Here is a 19,620-nt window from a genome sequence, read left to right on the forward strand (position 1 = left end):
GTGTGGAAATTCTTCAACAAATCCTTCACATCTTACTCATTTTTAATCCAAATTCAACGAAATCAAAGCCAAAACGTGCGTCGAGACGATCCCGAAGAGCCGAGCCACAAGGACCCGTAACACTCGGCCCGAAATGACACGTAGCTGAGCCACAAGGGCCTGGCCACTGCACAAATTCTCCTTAGAATCAAACTCAGGGACTTGGGGCGGGACTCCTCAAGAGCCGCCCCATGAGCCCCGTTACTCCAACGGGACTATGCGGAGGCCCTCCTCTAGGGCCGTGCCCTAGTCCCGTGTAGCTACGGTCCTAGCCGGCGGCCCTCCTGATGGGCCGTGGCTAGGGCGGCTGGTCTGAATCTGGTGCACCCTGTGTGTGCACCAGATGGCAATTTCATCTGCAAAACTCAACCAAACAAGTCCAAAACAATCTCAACAACTCACAAACAAATATTAGATCACTTTTAAGCATAAACACAACAAAATCTCATAGTTTCTACTCATTTCTACTCAATACTAAGGTTTCACAGAGCCAAATTTTAAAGAGGAATCCATGGGGTTATACCTCTTGTAGCTTCTTCTTCTTATGTGGTTCCCTATCCTTTCCTGCTCAGATGCTAACACCTTCACCACCTATTCCCTCACACAAACATAGGTATATGCTATGCTTAATACAACCTCAGAGATGGGGAGGCAAGGGTGGATGATTAAAGAGCAAAAGGAAATTGATAGAGGAGAATGAAAGTTAGAAACATACTGCTTTGCTTCTTCTTTGTTTACAGAAAGCTCAGGGATAGGAGAGGCAAAGAGATGGATCAGATGAAGGTAAGGTGAAATGATTCTATTTATATGGGTGCAAAACCCTAGGTAGATCACCAATGATTGGTGGAGGGCAAAGTGGTCTTTTGGCTTACATCTTTAAAATATCAGACATGGCCTTGTGGTTCACCTTGTATCATGGACCAAGGGCTAGAAATGCTAACTTTAAATACTTTGGGGTTGAAAATGAATTTTCTCAAAAAACTATTTAGATGAACTCTTGTTTAAAATCTTTTTGAATTCTCCTGGTCTCACTCAGATAAATTTCTCGATTTAAATCTTGGTACGCGAAGTACCCGAAAACTTAGGAATTTCGAATAGAATCAAATTTTGGTGTCGAATTAATTTAAAAAAATGTGACGAAAATAATTTATTCAAACATCAATTGATCCCAAAAATTTTTAATGGAGTGAAAATGGCTATTTTGGAATTTCTTAATACCGGATTTATAAAATAAAATTTTGGGTTGTTACAGCCCCAGCTTTGCGCCATTGCTATAAGTTCTCCACGAAGAATGAAGGGAAGAAGCAAAATAGGGAGATTTCTTCATCATCTTCTAGCTCAGTAAAGCAAAGACTACACTTTAGAGAAGTAATTCCAATTCTCCATTTTAATTATGGTAATGATTTAACCGTTCAAACCTCATGGAGTTCTTATAATCTTGGTCGAAGGTTTTGGAATTGTGTTGGTATCAATGTAAGCAATTAGCATTATTTTGAATTTTTTTATAGTTCCAATAGAATTGTGTTGGTATTTAAAGAATTTAAGCAATTGTGTTGGTTCTAAAGAAGTGTGAAATTTTTAAGTTTATTTCTAAGGGTTTAGGATTGTGTTGGCAACCATATTTGTATTTGTATTTTTATTGTGTTTCAAAGTTTCCAGTAGCATGGTCGACAGCCAGTAGTAGTATGTGTATTGGTGTTTCTTGTAAGGTTCCGTAGCTACTTTTTATTTATTTATTTTGAATTTTTAACAAACTTCTTATTCAGTACCTTGTTCATAAATTTCTAAAGGGCATGCACTCATGTGGGTTTTTTGATTGGTTTGATCCTCCAATATGTTCAAGGTCGAAGAAGATCATTCCCGGATTGTTGAAGAGCGTGAACTTATATGAGGAAGAAATTGAGAGGCTCAAAGCATTATTATGAAGTGCAAATGGTCCAAAGAAGCCTAGTTGTGAGAACGACAACAAGAAGTGGCAAGTGATAGTTATGTTGTTCTTGGTAGCAATAGGAGTAGCTATGATTAATATGATAGCAAAGGAATGTGGACAAGCTAGTCATGTTTATAGGTTGTCATGAAATTATGTAATTGCTCATTATTCCATATTTAAATTATTTAAGGTTTCTGACATTGATCAAATATAATGTAAGTTTCATTCCTTATGTAATGTTCATTCTTTATAAGAAGTAGTTACATTGATCGAAAAGTTCATAACTTATACACGAAATACCAGAAGTTGAGGCATGCTCATTGAAACTTGGCAGTTCTTCTATTGGAGGATTCCTCAAAACTTGAACCTCTTGATTATGTACCATCTCAACTGCTATTTGAACTTGTTACAAGATATGGATTAGTACATTAAGTTATTACAACCTCAAACATTAAAATAGACTGTCACAATAACCCAAGCTACAAGTACCTCATGCACTGAATTTTCTTGAACAGGTTAGGATTCTACTGGATTTTCTAGTGCAGTTGCTCAAACATGCTAGGGTTCTACTTTAGTTTAACGCTGTGATGATGGAGTTGGCTAATATGATCAAATGAAAAATTTAAGCAATTAGATAGTTAAAAATAATTAAAGTAGTAATAAACAAGAACAAAAAGTGAATACCACATTTAAAGGACACTTCCTACTATTATGGCCTTTTTGTCTACACTTGGTGCAATGCAAAGTCATATGCTTCCTTGATAAATGAACGCCATCTACTGTTAAGTCACTTGAACTTCTTGGTCTTTTTTGTTCCTCATATACTCCTCTCTTTCTCAATTTTTTAGGTCTTCCAGCTCTTGTAGTGTAAATAGGTGGTAGTGGTGCCATTCTTTGTGTTTTAGGCTATCCATTGGAACCAACCATAGGATTTATGAATCTTCCATACACTACCATTTTGTAACATGAATGAACATAATCAATGGGTTTTTCTTTCTTCATCCATATTAGCAACAACAGCATGTCTACAGGGAATTCCAGCGAGATCCCACTTCCTATATGAACAAATTCTTTTGCCCAAATCAACTTTTTCATGTTCATCTGTATGCATCCCATTCAACATCTGATCAAACTGTATAGACATATATCCTCCAGCAGATTTCTCAATCGCAACTAATTCTTAAAGATATTAGGGCAAATTGGGCCATTCCACTTTCTTGCTTCCTCCTTTTTCTCAAATAATCTTTTCAATAGAATCTCCCTCAAACACTCAAGACAATTTATTAGAGGATTTTCCCTTGCATCTAGTATCATTGCATTAAAACATTCAGATATATTATTCACCAAAATATCACACAAACCCTGTTCATTGAAGTGTGTTATAAACCATTCAATAGGGTGTTTGTTTGACAACCATTCAAGTGCATCTAAATCCAATTTTTTCATCCTTCTCATTGCTGCAGTAAAGTCATTTGTTGTTATAGCCCTAGCAGCACTTCACAATGTGTCCTTAATTGCTTTTCCTAGAAAACTAGTGTTGAATGGAGAACTCCATATTTTTCATATATCTCAAACTAAGGAATATACATATTTATACAAGTAACTATATACTAACTAAGGTAAGGATCAGAACCTAATTACTAAGAATATACACATTAATCCCTAATATCATGCTAAATATATTCCTACCGACGGTAAATATGTTACCGGAGAATATAATCGATTACTACAAGTTGTATTGCTTCAGTGTTTTAGTACCAGAATTAGAATGTGTCGCTGCTCAGCAAAGAATCCCGTACTTATATCAGTCTCCTAACGGTAAGTAACGGTTACATCATAATGAGGAGCCGAGCACTTTATTTCTCTTAAACCATGTCTTGAATGAGGGGTAGTAAATGACTCTGAAGTAAATGATTCTGCACGTTGGACTTCTTGAGGTGGTTCCGAGTCAAGTGCTTGTTGGTGGCCCGGGTTGGGTGCTTGTCCCATTATTCTGCCACCTACCATTTATAATGTCTAACACTCCCCCTCAAGTTGGAGCATAGATATTGATCATGCCCAACTTGTTGCATAAGTAATCTACTTGAGGTCCATTCATGACTTTTGTAAAAAGATCTTCTAACTGTTCTCCTGTCTTCACAAACCATGTAGAGATTAAGCCTCATTGTATTTTTTTTTTTATGAATGAAATGACAATCAACTTCAATATGATTGGTTCGTTCATGAAATATAGGATTGGCTGCAATGTGGAGAGCCGCCTGATTGTCACACCATAGCTTCGCAGGAATTAGAGCCTTGAGCCCTATTTGATTTCACAGGTTGCTTGTGTCATTTCTCTATACTCTGACTCTGCACTCAACTGTGATACAATATTTTGCTTCTTGCTTGTCCACGAGATCAAGTTCATACCAAAGAAGACACAAAATCCGGTAGTAGATCTTTGATTCTCCTTAGACCCTGCATAGTCTGCATCTGCAAAGCATTCAATCTTCATATGTCCATGGTTTTGATATACAATTCCACACCGTAGAGCCCCTTTCAAGTAGTTCAAGATTTGTTTTACAGCTCTCCAATGGTCAACAGTTGGAGATGCCACAAATTGACTTACAATACTGACTGAGTAAGCGATATCAGGACGGGCTACAATCTGGTAGTTTAGCTTACCAACCAATCTTCTATATCTTTTTGGATCATCAAATGGCTCCCCCTCTTATGTCAATTGTGAATTAGGGATCATTGGAGTATTGCACGACTTAGCTCCCAGTTTACCTATTTCTGTCAATAGATCAAGTACATATTTTCTTGTGGCGAGAAGTATACGTTTCTTACTTCGTATTATCTCGACACCTAAAAAAATACTTTAATGTACCAAGATCTTTAGTCTGGAACTGACTATGAAAAAAGGTCTTAAGGGATACAATACCAGCGGTGTCACTTCCAGTGATGACAATGTCATCCACATAGGCCACTAATAGGATAATACATGCTTTAGAGCGTTTATAAAAAACAGAATGATCATACTTTCCCTTCAACATGTCAAGCCTCTTCAATCACTTGACTGAATTTCCCAAACTACAGACGGGGGCTTTGCTTAAGGCCATATAGATATTTTCGAAGTCGACAAACCTTACCATATGAGATTGTGAGATCACACCCTAATCATTCATTGTTTTAATTCAAAGGTGAGATTACTTTTATTAGTTTTTGAGATTAGATGCTTAGTGTTAAAATGTAGGGGTTACAAATTAGTCTTTAAATTCAATCCTTACTATTAATTAAAATCAATTCGATGATTGATATGGGATCTCATGATATCATCTACAAGGGTGGTCTCACAAGATCCAACCCATATATATATATATATAGTTGCGGTTCAAGTGCAAGTGGCGCGCCCAAGACCGAAATGCGAATAATTCAGTGCGCTCCATGTATCTAGATCTAGGTGCACCTTTATTATAACTAGGTGCACCTATGTGAAAGTAGGTGCACCCAATCAATGAATGTTAACAAGTCAAAATTACATGCACTTGTAGTTGAAAGTAGAGGCAAAGTTACATGCACTTGTAGGTGAAAGTAGGTGCACTTGTAGGTGAAAGTATGTGCACCCGATCAATGAATGTTAACAAGGCAAAATTACATGCAAGTAAAATGTATTACAAGTGCATGTAAAATGTATTATAGGTGCAAGTAAAATTTACACTGAGTATCAATACTAAGTGCACCTGCCGTTATAACTAGGCACACGAATGTTAATAAGGTAAAATTACTTGCACTTGTAAGTGAAAATAGGTGCACTTGAAAGTGATTTTACTTGCACTTTTTTTTTTACAAAGATGCACCAGCTACTTGCACTTATAACACATTTACTTGCACCAAAGTTTGAGTTATTTACAAAAATGCCACCACGTCGTTTTTTTTTTAAATTACATCTGATTCGTTGATCTGGATACGTGGATGGCTAGCATGCATTCACATTTCTCTCCTGGGCGCCTATTCGCACAGGAGTGCGACCTTGTGTGTGTGTGTGTGTGTGTGTGTGAGTGAGATTAGCGTCAGTCTCTCAGGATGAAACGGATTATAGCTTAAAGTTTGAGCACTCAAACTAAAAGCTCATTGAATTATAACAAAGATCGAGCACATTGTACAATTTACGAAAGTGTTGGCAGAAATTTCTCATACGAAAAGAGTTGAGAGAGGAAGAGAGAAAAACGAAGATCTTGAGAGTTCAAACTGGATTATATATGTTACATATATATCTGAAATTATTTCAGAAGTTAATACCATGGTTTAATGCTATTTACTTCTCCATCTCTATTAAAAGTTTGGAGAACTTAAATTGGATTTTAAAATAGTTGTTACGACCGTTAATTCTTAAAAAATAAGTTAGATTAATTGGAAAGCAATCAATGCGCGCGAGAGAGAACATCTATGCTATACAATTGAAACTCATTCTAAAAAGCTCTTATATATATAGTGGTGCAAATTCACTCCCCAAAACAATGCGGGACAAGTACGTTTTACAAAGTCTTCTCACCTTAATTTCCAACTCAAATAGTTCTACTTTGAGAACCAATTTCTCATTCACTCACTATCCGTTTTAAGCGTACAATATATCAATTTCTTCGTCTCACTACGAAAAGTGCAAATTCACTTTTATCCGACCCAAATAAAAAATGGACTCCACATATGTTTATACCACAAAATAACCACTTACATGTCATTTTTAAGCTAAAATTCCAACAAAATCAATGCAAATGAACACAATTTCATTTTTCATAATAAAAGAAAAATTATCTACTCACTAAACACACTTTCAAAAAAAAAAAAAAAAAATCTACTCACTAAACACACTCTTTGTTTGTATTCAATTTATTGTTGATGGCGGTAATGATTGTTGATGTTATGATGACCGAATCAAAAAATGCTTAAGAAATTAAAGAAAATTAAACAGTTGATTGCAGATGTTGAGAGTAGATAAATTGTTGGAGACTGATTTTTTTTTCTCCGTTCCAATGATCCAATAGGGTAACTCCCTATTTTGGGATGAGGTTCAAAAATCAAAATCAGGAAGCTCATAGCTGCTGCATTGTAAATTGTTATGCATAGACCACTGGCCATCTTGCATTGTGGATTGTGATTCAAAAATTATTTATCTGTAATTGATATATTTTGTACATGTAGTTAACTATTTTTGTATCTTTTAAATAAATTGAAAGCACTTAACATATTAACTATAGACGCATAATTGCTACATTATAAATTGTTATATCATGGACCACTGTCCATCTTGCATTGTGAATCGTGGTTCAAAAATTATTTATTTGTAATTCACATATTTTGTACATGCAGTTAACCATTTTTGTACTTATAAACAAATTGAAAGCATATAACATATTAACTACAAACACATAATTCAAATACAAAAATGGTTAACTGTAGGCATAGAATATGCCAACTGTAAAACATATAATCTGAAAATTATTTTGGACCAGGGTCCACAGTGCAAGGTAGACCCTGGTCCATGGTATAATTTGGCTTGCATTAGAAAGCAATCATTATTTCATAGATCATGATCCACACAACTAGAATAATAAACAACACTCTTATACCAAACTAAAAGTTCAAACAGATAATGATTGTTATTTTATGCTCAACAATCTCAATCCAAATAAACATATTACAATACAATTCAATTCAATGCAAACAAACAATATTGACGCTCATTTGATTTTTAACTAATACAGTATGACTATGTAATTTAAATAAGCATAAATCTCCAGTTATCGCCTGCTCAGAACACCTCGTGGTTTGATAAAAAAATATAAATATTTAGTGAACCCACGAATGTACCTAGATAATTTGGGCTTTTTCTTTTGTTATTTAATAAGCCAAAAAATAATTCCACATGAAACTTGTCCCATGTTCTGGAGAACCAATAGATATTGTGTAGATCACGGTTCAAAAACGACGTAGTTTAAACTCACTGCAACATACATTTTTATAATTTATAATGTACATATTCTAAAGCATAATGTACATTATTCTAACTCATAAAATACATTATCATACCCCAGAAGTTTTATTATTATAAGACACACATAAAGTACACTATTCTAACTCAAAAAGCTCAACGTCATTGTGGATTGTGGTTCACACGGGCCACAACTGTGTGGAACACGGTCCAAAACAACGTCGTGAATATTATAAGTAAAAATAATATACATTATGTTTTAGAATAATGTATATTATGTTTTAAAATAATGTATATTATGTTTTAGAATAATGTATATTATGTTTTAAAATAATGTACATTACATGCTAAAATAATGAAACTCATATGTGGTAATATAATGTACATTATGTTTTAAAATAATGTACATTATACTTTAGAATAATGTACATTATCTTTAAAATAGCGTACATTATGTTTTAAAATCATGTATATTATGAATTATGAATTATAAAAATGTATATTGTAACTGGACGCTCAAAAAAATAAAATAAAGCAAAATAACATTGTGTGGACGACCAATCGTTATACCGTGCAGTCGTGCACCACGGCGCACATATCACTGTGCGCCCCGCGCCTCTCAAAACGACGTCGTTTTGTTAAGTTGTTAAAAAAAATTCTCTATTTCGAATGCACATAAACTCATAACTGAATACACATAAACTCATAACAGGATACATATAATCTAACATAATACATAATACACATAAATTCTTAACATAATACACATAAACTATAACATAATACACATAAACTCATAACATAATACAGACACATAAACTCTTGATAGAATACACATAAACTCTTAACTGATTACACAAACTCATAACACAATACTCATAAACTTTTAACTGAATACACATAATGAGATTTGGTCTGTTCAGACGAACAGAGTAACGTCAACAAGAAATGCGCGCAGTACACAGACGAACAGAGTAACGTCAGCAAGAAATGCGCGCATTTTGTACTGCACACACATTGCTAGTGGTGCACAATATAAATTGCCGTGACCACGATCTATGCAATTACTATTGGACGGATGGGGCTTGGGCCATGTGAGCAAAGACAAGAGTGGGATTTTTGTCCTTTTCAGCTCCATACAAAATGATGTATAACCGATCTACTTTTATGGTGTCTAGTCTAGTGACCACTGACGGGAAACAGTTGGTTTAATGCAATGCAGGATGACAACACAATAGTGAAGCGCAAACCAAATCGCAATTAATTAGCTCATTCATAGTTCCACATTGAAAATATAAAAGACAATATATGAATTTATAAAGTTATAGGTTAAAGTAAATAATTAATTAAGACAATATATGAATTTATAAAATTATAGGTTAAAGTAACTAATTAATTAGATTATGTCTTTTAGTGTAGCTTAGTCATATATATTATAATTCAGTTGAATGACATTGACATCCATACTTTGATTGTCCCCTTAAGATAAAATATTAACTAACTAATTAATTGAAGTCAATCTAGTCACCTTCACCGAATCTTAAATTATAATATGACTTATGAGTTATTATGAGCAGCATACAACAACAGTAACTCTAGATGGAGGGGGACCAAGCTTAAGAATCTCACCATGGGTTTCAGCCGTTTGCACCTAGGAAGGAATGGAATATATATATATATATATATATATATATATATATATATATATATATATATATAACTGCATCACCAAATTCAAGAAAAGCATACGCTAATTAATTAGGAGAATTTCAGCATCAACTCTGCAACTCCAACTAATTCAGAAACAACTTCCTTCAACATCTCTATTGCCAGGAAGAATAATAAGTGCATGCTTTATGTATTTGTGATTAGATCCACATCCAATGGCATAAACTGCCATTTATGGAACTATATCTAATAATCAGTGGGTGTGTTTTGTTCGCACATGGAAATCGGAATGAGAATGAAAATCAAATACTTGATAATGACAAATTATGCTGTGTAACCGTGTTCACCTTGCAAGGTGAACACAGTATTAAAACTGTTCATAATTATGAATATATAGTTCAAAAATTATGAACATATAGTTCTATAATTATGAACATAGAGTTGTGAACATAATTATGAACATATATTTATGTAATTATGAATATAGAGATATAGAGATTCAAAAATTGTGAATATGGAATTTAAAAATTATGAATATATAGCTTTATAATTATGAACATAGAGTTCTGTAATTGTGAATATAGAGTTCAATAATTATGAATATGAAATTAAAAAATTATGAATATATAGCTTTATAATTATGAACATAGAGTTCTGTAATTGTGAATATAGAGTTCAATAATTATGAATATGAAGTTCAAAAATTATGAATATATAGCTTTATAATTATGAACATATAGTTCAGTAATTATGAACAAAGAACCGTGTCCACCTTGCAAGGTGGACACAGTTCCACAGCATAACGATTGCTTGGTAATGGTATGGGTTTTAGTGAAAGTATTTTGCATGCTCGGTAGTATGGTGGAATTAGAATGATTACCAATATTAATGTTTGGTTATGTACGACCCTATAATGCGAATAAAAGCTTTAAAAATACAAAAACAAAAAATCAACACAATTGACATCCAAAGCACTAATATGAATAAAAAATCAAAACAAAAATTTAAAAGCACTAATCCAAACTTAAAAATCAAATTACCAATATAAGATGGAATGACACCCCTTGTTAATTAGGGAATGGGGTTCTTAATTGAATGAGTAATCAAATCCCATAATTGTGTCTTAAAAAGTTGTCAACCAAACAATAGCTATGATTTTGATTCACATTCCTAATAGAGTTCATTACCAAAATGGTCCCTCGACTATTACAAAATTATCAATTTGGCCCTCGATAATTTTTTTCCTACCCAATTAAGTCCTCGACTTTGAAAATGTTAACCATTTTGGTCCTCCGTTAGATCAGGGGTTAAACATCTGTTAAATTAGAGGGCATTGATGGAATTTCGCAAAATATCTACTTTGATGGTCTCTTGTTCCAGAAGTTGGCCATCCTTGCCTTTGTCGTCACTCCTCTGCGCAACGCCAACAACCGCCGCCTGCAATTCCAATCGCATCGCCGTCGTCGTCACCAAAAAAACCAGCATCGTCTAGCCTTAAGCCACAAATCCCTTTTGTCATCGACTCGAGCTTGAGGAGCAGCGACAACCGGAGTCCAATGCACCGGCGTAGACGATTCGGTTGTTTTGTGCCGGAAAAAATTAAATCCGACGAATAGCTCGTTAGGCAGTAGGTAATTTCTATAACAAACTAAAGTCTTGCTTATAGTTGAGAAAAGATTTCAACAGTCCAAGAAATTAATTCTGTGTTTAATGTTTAGTTGAACTCCAGAAGTTCAAAAAAAAAAAAAAAAAAAAACAACCACGATTAATTCTACCCGTATGAAAAATCAATTGGTGGTGGTAGTGACTCTCACTCCCAGGGAAGTGGTGGTACGCGCTTTGCTCGCTTTGCCTGGAAGATTTCGAGGCCAGGGAAGTGGTGACTCTCACTCCCAGCTTAGTAGCAGATTGACGACGAAGCAGCAAGATCCAGAGACCTTGAGTTCTGCTCCGGCGACTACATCAGTGAACTCCAGTAGCGGTGATGGTCTCCAGTGTTGCAGTAGCAGATCGGCCAGATCCAACGAGGCTCAGCAGCTCTTCTTGGCTTCTTGAGGCAGAACCAACGGCGATGGCAGCAGCTGATCGTCTCCCCACATCATCAACCACCAAGCATGAAGAATAAGGATTCTCTACTCCCTTGAGATCTCCTATGCAGAACACTGAGTGAGAATCTTTGAGATCTCCTATGGAAAAATGGAAAAGGAAAAACAGAGAAATGAAGTAAACGCCCCCTAAGGTTTCTGCAACTATGTAACAGTGGTGAATCAAAGGATGTTGTCTAGTTTGAACAATTGAAAAGAAGAAGGGAGTTGGGCTCAAAGGGGGAAAGGAATCCGGCGGGTAAGTGATCGGGAGATAAACTGGGAAGAAGTGGAGCAAGAAGAGTGGGAAAGAGTTAAGAGCTTGGAATTGTAATCAATGGCGAAAACCTGGAAAAGCCCGATTGTTGTTGTTATGTAAAGAGTGTTGGATTTGCAGAGGAGTAGCTTGTTCAAGAAAGATGAGTGTGTTGAGTTGAGAGGATGAGGCTCAAGAAAGGGTGCTTGGATTCTTGTTTTTCCACAGTAACTCACCACTGGATCTCCCCATCTTTCGGAACTGAACCTTTTTCACTTCCTAAACTGTAATCAAACTCTCTCATCCTCAACTTCTTGAGCTTTGATGAGTGAAGAATGGAAGACAAGAACCAAGCAGAGAAAAGCAAGGATGATGGGACTGTTCATCTTCATTCAGGAAATGAAAATGGTGGAGCTTAAGATGGGCTGATAAACATAATTCACATTTGTTTTAATATGGTATGGACTATGGAGTATTTCATTTTAATAAAAGCTTTAATAAATAAAATATGTAAAATTACCTTTTCGTCCTTAAATCTAACAGCTTATGGATGGAATTTTAACGGAGGACTAAAATGGTTAACATTTTCAAAGTCAAGGACTTAATTGGGTAAAAAATATTGTCGAGGACCAAATTGGTAATTTCACAATAGGCGAGGGACCATTTCGGTAATAAACTCTTCCTAGTATGTAAACCCATGAACCAAACACACCCGGTGTGTATTCCTGAAGCCTGATGTGAAATACTAATACCTGCCAGGGTATGGATCATCATTTCATTTCATTTTTAATAAGCAAATACCAAACCCTTCATTAGTAGACTGCAGTCATTAAATACCAAGTTTAAATAATAATAATAGCCTATAAAAATAGGAGTGAAGTAAATTCAGAGACAAATTGTTTTCAGAGATGGGAAGCTTGACATTGTTTTTGTTAAATGGCATTCTGGTTAGTAAAACCTTTCCTCCAAAATAAAGAAAAAGGTCATATGTACAACTTTTGAAAGGTCATATGTACAACTTCCAAAAGGTCTGGACAGGAGACATCATGTCTATTTATTGAAATGAATTTACAGGTGAAATGGGTTTGATCCCCAATCAGGTAAGTTGATTAAGAACTACATGAAATGGATATGTACAAGGAAATAGTTTCTGAGCAGAGGATGTGCACCTTACAGTCTCTTGCTTGCTTTCATTTTTTTTTTTTTTTTGGGGCAATATTCATTCACTGATGTCGAAGTACTTTGGATCAGATGGATACTGATATTCCACATGTAACTGCAATGCAATGCCAAAATAAGACATCCAACTAAGGTGCATAATAAAGGGCATATGATTTCCACATAATTTGCTACCTTATCCATAATCCATCAAAATGCAATCCAGATGATTAGTTTTTTTTATGGATTAACAGATCTTTTATTTGGGTTTGTCTCATCTAGCTAGGCCTCTGCTTCTTTTCTAGAAAGTTTCTTTAATGAAAATGGATATATAAACGATAATCAAAATGAAATTTTGAATTTTGTACCAAAACAATTGAGAATGAAAGAACATAACGCAGTATTTCTAAAAATAAGTGCATTGAGCCATTGATTAGTTTGATTTTACCATGAATATAATAGAGTTTCATGCATTATTTCTAGTGCAAGGATGAACTAATCAATACAAGATTAAATCCGTAGTATTAGTGAATTTCAGATCTGATCTAGTTCCTAAATAGAGGTTGAAGAATAGAAGCAAATAATTAGAAACTCATTTTGCTCTTGTTAACAGCCTATACAAACTGCAAAGCTGATCAAGGCATTCATCCTAACTCATGACTCATGAGTGCATTTAACGGCAAAAACTCCTATTACTAATCCTTGTACACATGCATATTTACAAATGCTTCAATCAAAAGCAATATTGATAAGACAATGCAAAACGTTATGATACATACCTTGCCTTCATCAGCATCTGAATGACGTTGAGGAAACACGACTCTCATGTCATTGTACAAGTAGAAGCGTCGCTCCCCTTCGATATCCATGCCATTTTTTGTGGGTACAGATGAAGGGTCAGATTTGCACCTCAGAACTGTTTTTGAGTTTCTCTTAGAGTAAGGGCACAAAAACCGGATATGGAGAGCATAGCGCAGAACACCTGTACCAGCTGCATTCTCATTTATCTTTGAAGGGCAATCTACAGATTTGCTGCCAGTTCCACCAAAAGGCCAACCAATGCCCTCTACAACACCGCTACTACAGTCATTTGATTTCCTACAATCTGAAAGTACCTCACTAGATTGCAAAGAATCCTCAGCCTTTGTAACTGGAGGTTGCCTTCCATCACTTTTCCCCTTAGCATCCTTATGGCCGCCTTTGTCCGTGTCCAAAGTTATCTTTTGCCGCAGAAATGTCTATAAATAAAATAGATTTCACAGAGAGACATTCCTTATTAGATGACACACAACATAAATGTGCATTCAGACTTATGAATAGTAGTAACATCCAGAAATCAAAAGTAGACAGTAGACTGAAAAAACTGAACTATGGCCTTCAACAGCTGGATATACAACAAGGATTCAACAGTTAGAAAAATTTGCATCTTTTTAGTTTATATGCATAATGGGCATCCTTATGCTTAAACTATTTTAGTAAGCTTGCAATGAACTACTCTGTATGTCTGGCAACCTTGAATAGGCTTAAATGCTTAATCATAGATAGCATGCACTAAGTACTACTCCATACTTTCCAATTGGAAAAATCATGGCCAACATAAAGACTAGTTAGTACCAACTCAAATAGTTAAATGCCCAACAATTAAGCCAAGAAAGTGAAATTTTACCCCAAATGGGAAAAGGGAAAAAAAAAAAAAAGAATAATTAGAGTAACACAGCAAATGCTGAAATGCATGATACTGGCTTGCCAAATTAAAATGAATGAATTGAGTAATATAGGTGAAATATCTAAATTAATTAGTGTGGTCACTTTTTGATAACTGATTTATTCAATAACACCAGCTCATTCAATCTGATTGTCAGAAGTTCTCATCCTAAAGAAGTATGTTCACTCATAATGAAACTTGTGTAGAGCTTTAGTTCATCTTGCAAACACAAAATGTTTTTATTTAGTTAGTCAATCAACCCACGTAGGCATTAATCTCAAATCTTATTGGAAGTTAGCTACATCAATTCCATTTATCCCATGTAATAATTTTAATAAGTGTTAGTCCATCATAAACCCTTGAGTTAGCATATGTTTCTTTGCAATTAAAATCCATGAAAGTTACATTAGACCTCTTCCTGCCCTCTCCTGTTACCACACGATAAAACTCTTCCTAAATAAAGCCCCATCACCCAAAATTTGACATGCCCAAATCAGATTCACAGAATCCCTCTTAATTTTTCCTCAATAAGGGCACTTTTCCTTTTTTCAAAGTCATTTTTAACATGATCCTTCATTGTATTGCCTCCATTGTTATCACAGTCATCTTGTAAAGAGATACTTCACCATTCAACACTTTCTGCAACAATGTATTGTTGTCCCAGTCATTACTTCATGACCTCATCTGATCAATCCCTTTCCAGTGTCCTTGGAAGGCTGAAGAAATTGAATATATCCACCAATTTATGCATCAAAACTGTATAGAAAGAATGTGAAATTTGTTGAAAACTAAAGAGTTAGGTTTATCTATAGGGTTGTGTCTGTTTATGAATAGGTGTCAGTTATGGGTAGTTATGGGTAGTTACTTACAGTTATGTATTTGTGTATATATATGTACTGTGTTTCTGTATTAGAAACAGAGAGAATACCAATATAATTTCAGTTTTATATTCATTTCCTAGTCTTGATTCTTCATATTGCTTCCGCCTAACTGGCGGGTGGTATTATTCTCCACCCGCCAGGCCATTCCATCTTCCAAATTCAACATGGTATCAGAGCCTACTTTCCTAGGGTATTTCAAACATCAAAATTGTATTTTTCCTTGTGATGTATTCTCCGGTGAAAATTCCAGATTGTTGTTTTGCCCTTGGACCTTTTGGTGAAGTTTGAAGGCTTTTTGGGTTGGTTGCCAAACCTCTTTCCGGGGTGTTTTTGGTATAACCGTATTTGTTTCTTTATATTCGGTATACCATACTTAGTCCCTAGGGTTTTCATGTTTGGCACCTTGTTTATTTCCGGAAGCTTCTTTTGTTATTCACTTATCCTATAAGAGGTATAAACAACAATCATGTGGTTTTCTCGGTATTCATACAACAATCTATGGGCTCTACTACATCCCCTTTGCTGCTCATGATTTGGTTGCTCTGCCGTTCTTGATGGAGATTGTTGATTGGCAAATCCTAGAATGCTTATGTTGCTGTGAGGGTGTTCGTGTTAATCTTCGCCCTTGGTGACTTCATTCCCAAGGTTATTTGTGACAAGCTTCGCCCTGGTGCCTTCATTCCCAAGGGTTGTTTATAGCATTGTTCCTCCGAAGCCATCCAACACTGTTATTCTCTAGCTGCTTTTAATCTTCATTTGTAATGTAGAGTGTATGTTTTAATCCAAGCTTGGAACTTCTAGATGTTCCAGCTTGAGGGGGAGTGTTGAAAACTAAAGAGTTAGGTTTATCTATAGGGTTGTGTCTGTTTATGAATAGGTGTCAGTTATGGGTAGTTATGGGTAGTTACTTACAGTTATGTATTTGTGTATATATATGTACTGTGTTTCTGTATTAGAAACAGAGAGAATACCAATATAATTTCAGTTTTATATTCATTTCCTAGTCTTGATTCTTCATATTGCTTCCGCCTAACTGGCGGGTGGTATTATTCTCCACCCGCCAGGCCATTCCATCTTCCAAATTCAACAAAATTATCCATGTAGTCATTGAGTCTGTCTTGGATGATTTTTGTCATGTTTAGGGTAACCTGCTAATCATGTACAGGGAAGAGAAGTCCGCCAACAATGCAAACATTTTCAACAAGTTACATGCAAAGGGAAGAGGGAAAGGGGGAGGGGAGACCAGTTGATGACTAGACGCATTGTATCAAGACCAAACTAGAATACATTTTGACCTACCTTGGTCCCAGCAGGCATGTCAGTCAAATCATAGTTACAGAAAAATGTATGAATGGGAGTCCTTTCTGGATTGCTGAGAACCTGTCAAATATTTCAGTTATTAATGTAAAACTCATCTTCAACGCAAAAACAGAGCAAAATTATTTAGTAAAAAACAAATAAAAAATAAAAATAAAAATCAATGAATGAAATGCATAGAAGTATAAGACAGGTAAATGTTTAGCGCAGCTGCAGGGCAATCAAAGATCAACTACTGCCAAAAGTTAAAATTATGTTTCTGCACTCTACTTCAGCATGTTTAGGAACAGTCTTCATGCTCTCCAGTTACATTCTCTTAACATATTAAAGACAGTAGAAAAATTATTACAAACTGAAAAATAAATAAATAACAATAACACTATAAGATGAGTGAATTAGTGCCACTTTTGGCCCCTCAAGTATAGTGACATTTCCACTTTTACGCCTTGTTTGGCAACCAATGGTTAGCAGATTGGTTAGCGTAGCGGATTGTATGGGTTTGTAAAAAGATGTTTGGTAAAATTAGTTGTTTGCTATTAGCAGTTAATATGTAAAAAAAGGACCTATAAGGGCATTGCTACAACTACAACTACAACAACAACAATAATAATAAGATTTTAAAAAAAAAAAATCTTAAAAAATAAAAACAATACAAAGGGGAGCTTGAGCGTACAGGCTCCCCTTTGTAATTTTGTTCCCACATCGGTGGGAAATGAAATGAGGGGCATAAGAGGAGCTTCAATGGCCCCCATTGTGTTACTTCCCATCCAATGTTGTCCCACATCGGATGGTAAGTTAAACGGTGCCTCAAGTCTCCTCAATAAATGAGACTTGAGGCCAAAACAATCAGTTTAATTTTTGGGGAAAGAGCTCTCTTTCCCCAAAATGCCAAATCCAAATGCTGCTAAAAGCAGCGTTTGGGGTTTCAGCAGTTTGGAGAAAAACCGCTACTCCAAACCACTGATTACCAAACACCAATATGGCCAAATCTGCCAAATTTTGGCAGAACCGCCATTTACCAAGCAAGGCCTTAGTCTTCAACTATCAATTTGACAAAATTTTGCCCCTTGACTTTTTCAAATCAACCAAATTTAGTCCAAAACAACCAAATGCCCTTACTTTGTGGATATTCCATCATCACCCTTCTGCATTTGAGGATGTTTAAGACATTTTGGATTGAATTTTGTTGATTAAAAAATGTCAAGGTACTACATTTGGTCAAATTGATACTCAAATACTAAAAATAGAAACGCCACTACAGTTTATGGAACAAAAGAAAAATTAACTTAGGATCAGACTTTGATTCAATCTCCAAATTCATATTTCAAATTGCGAGTATAAATTATAATCATAGAGAGGTTATTTAAAAGGTTTGTTACACTTTTTAAATAGAGAGGTTGAAGAGAAGCAAAAATTACTTTCAAAATTATCATTCCCAAATCCCAAGTTATTAAAAAAAGTGGAACCAAGAAGACGAGAGTAAACACTTAAAATAATCTTCATTTTAATGTTTGTGCTCTAGTGTCCAACCTATTTAACTGCAGAAGTGAAATAACTCATTGATGCAAAAACTTTCATCATCAAATTAACACTTAGATTCTAAGAAACTTGAAATCAAAATAAGTGTTTGGCCAAGATCTTCTAGTTACATCATATATTACTTTTTACAAGCATATTGCGAATAATCCAACCGGCTTATTTGTTGGATACTCTCTCCTGCACATTTTATATGTTACATCTCATTTTATAAACAGCACCATTCCTTCCCTAACCACTCACCCACAGCCCTAACCAAAAAGACTTCATGTGCTGCTATCATGAATTTGAAACCATTGGCAGTTCATGCGAATGGAAAGGATGAGACACCAGTATTTAATAAGAATATAAGATCTTCGAACTCAGGAGTGGACACATTTAAGTATCAACCTATAAGTACAAAGGGTCACCAATGTGTCAGACCATACTCAACAAAAGAAACAAAAAAAAAAAAAAAACAAAAAACAAAAAACAAAACAAAACAAAAAAACAAAAAAACAAAAAAAAACAAAAACAAAAACAAAAAAACAAAATACTGGCAAGACAAAAAATCTTGCTATCATATCTTCTAGTTTCCTTTGCATCTAAAGTGTCTTAATGTCTGGCTTGTCTAATTTATGCTTCTACCAGTAAGTTACTTTACATTATTATTTCCATTAAATAAGATTAGTCTTATTCTACTTTCAAAGAGTTAGTATCAAAGGATGGACAGAGGGATAGAGTACCAGTTGGATACGCCCTTTCATAGGTATACGCAGCCGACCATTTGTCTGGGAGTCATTAATGCTAAGGCTTCTCTTCATTTTAGAGCCTTTACACTCATTAGTTAAGAAATGTCCTCCAAGATCTATGGATGAGTAATACACCAAACAGTTGCCACCATCCACACTCGTTACTGCAAATGGAAGTTTCTTTGGATGTGGAGAGAAATTCCCTCCAGAAATACTAAGGACAGCAAGAAAACCTTCAATTTTCTGCAGGATTAAATTTAAAGATTTATAAGCACCTTGACAATAAGCTCTTTATCCTGTGAAAAGAGAGAATATATTGTGTAAATACTAAACCTAAGAAACTA

At 35.1% G+C, this 19,620-nt stretch overlaps 1 protein-coding gene and 2 long non-coding RNA genes across 6 annotated transcripts in view; 1 reads left to right on the forward strand and 2 right to left on the reverse strand.

The window, feature by feature from the left end:
- LOC109183847 overlaps positions 1-19,620 on the reverse strand; it is a 21,852-nt gene continuing 2,232 nt past the window's right edge. The window contains exons 2-3 of the long non-coding RNA XR_002054643.1: positions 8,088-8,095; positions 1-11 (exon numbers count right to left, since the gene is read on the reverse strand). This is a non-coding gene — a long non-coding RNA (uncharacterized LOC109183847). The remainder of the gene's footprint in view (positions 12-8,087; positions 8,096-19,620) is intronic.
- LOC109183845 overlaps positions 12,848-19,620 on the reverse strand; it is a 9,102-nt gene continuing 2,329 nt past the window's right edge. For 2 of the 4 annotated variants that reach the window (XM_019333899.1, XM_019333901.1), the window contains 4 exons: positions 19,271-19,519; positions 16,992-17,072; positions 13,886-14,344; positions 12,848-13,224 (listed from right to left, as the gene is read on the reverse strand). In XM_019333899.1, the coding sequence (XP_019189444.1) occupies positions 13,168-13,224; positions 13,886-14,344; positions 16,992-17,072; positions 19,271-19,519 (846 nt within the window). In that variant the 3' untranslated portion in view covers positions 12,848-13,167. The remainder of the gene's footprint in view (positions 13,225-13,885; positions 14,345-16,991; positions 17,073-19,270; positions 19,520-19,620) is intronic. The other 2 variants (XM_019333900.1, XM_019333902.1) reach the window with 1 other exon arrangement.
- The window catches only part of LOC109183848, a 14,140-nt gene continuing 8,866 nt past the window's right edge, over positions 14,347-19,620 (forward strand). The window contains exon 1 of the long non-coding RNA XR_002054644.1: positions 14,347-14,428. This is a non-coding gene — a long non-coding RNA (uncharacterized LOC109183848). The remainder of the gene's footprint in view (positions 14,429-19,620) is intronic.

The sequence above is a fragment of the Ipomoea nil genome, unplaced genomic scaffold (genome assembly GCF_001879475.1).
Source record: "Ipomoea nil cultivar Tokyo-kokei standard unplaced genomic scaffold, Asagao_1.1 scaffold1179, whole genome shotgun sequence".
NCBI lineage: Eukaryota > Viridiplantae > Streptophyta > Magnoliopsida > Solanales > Convolvulaceae > Ipomoea > Ipomoea nil.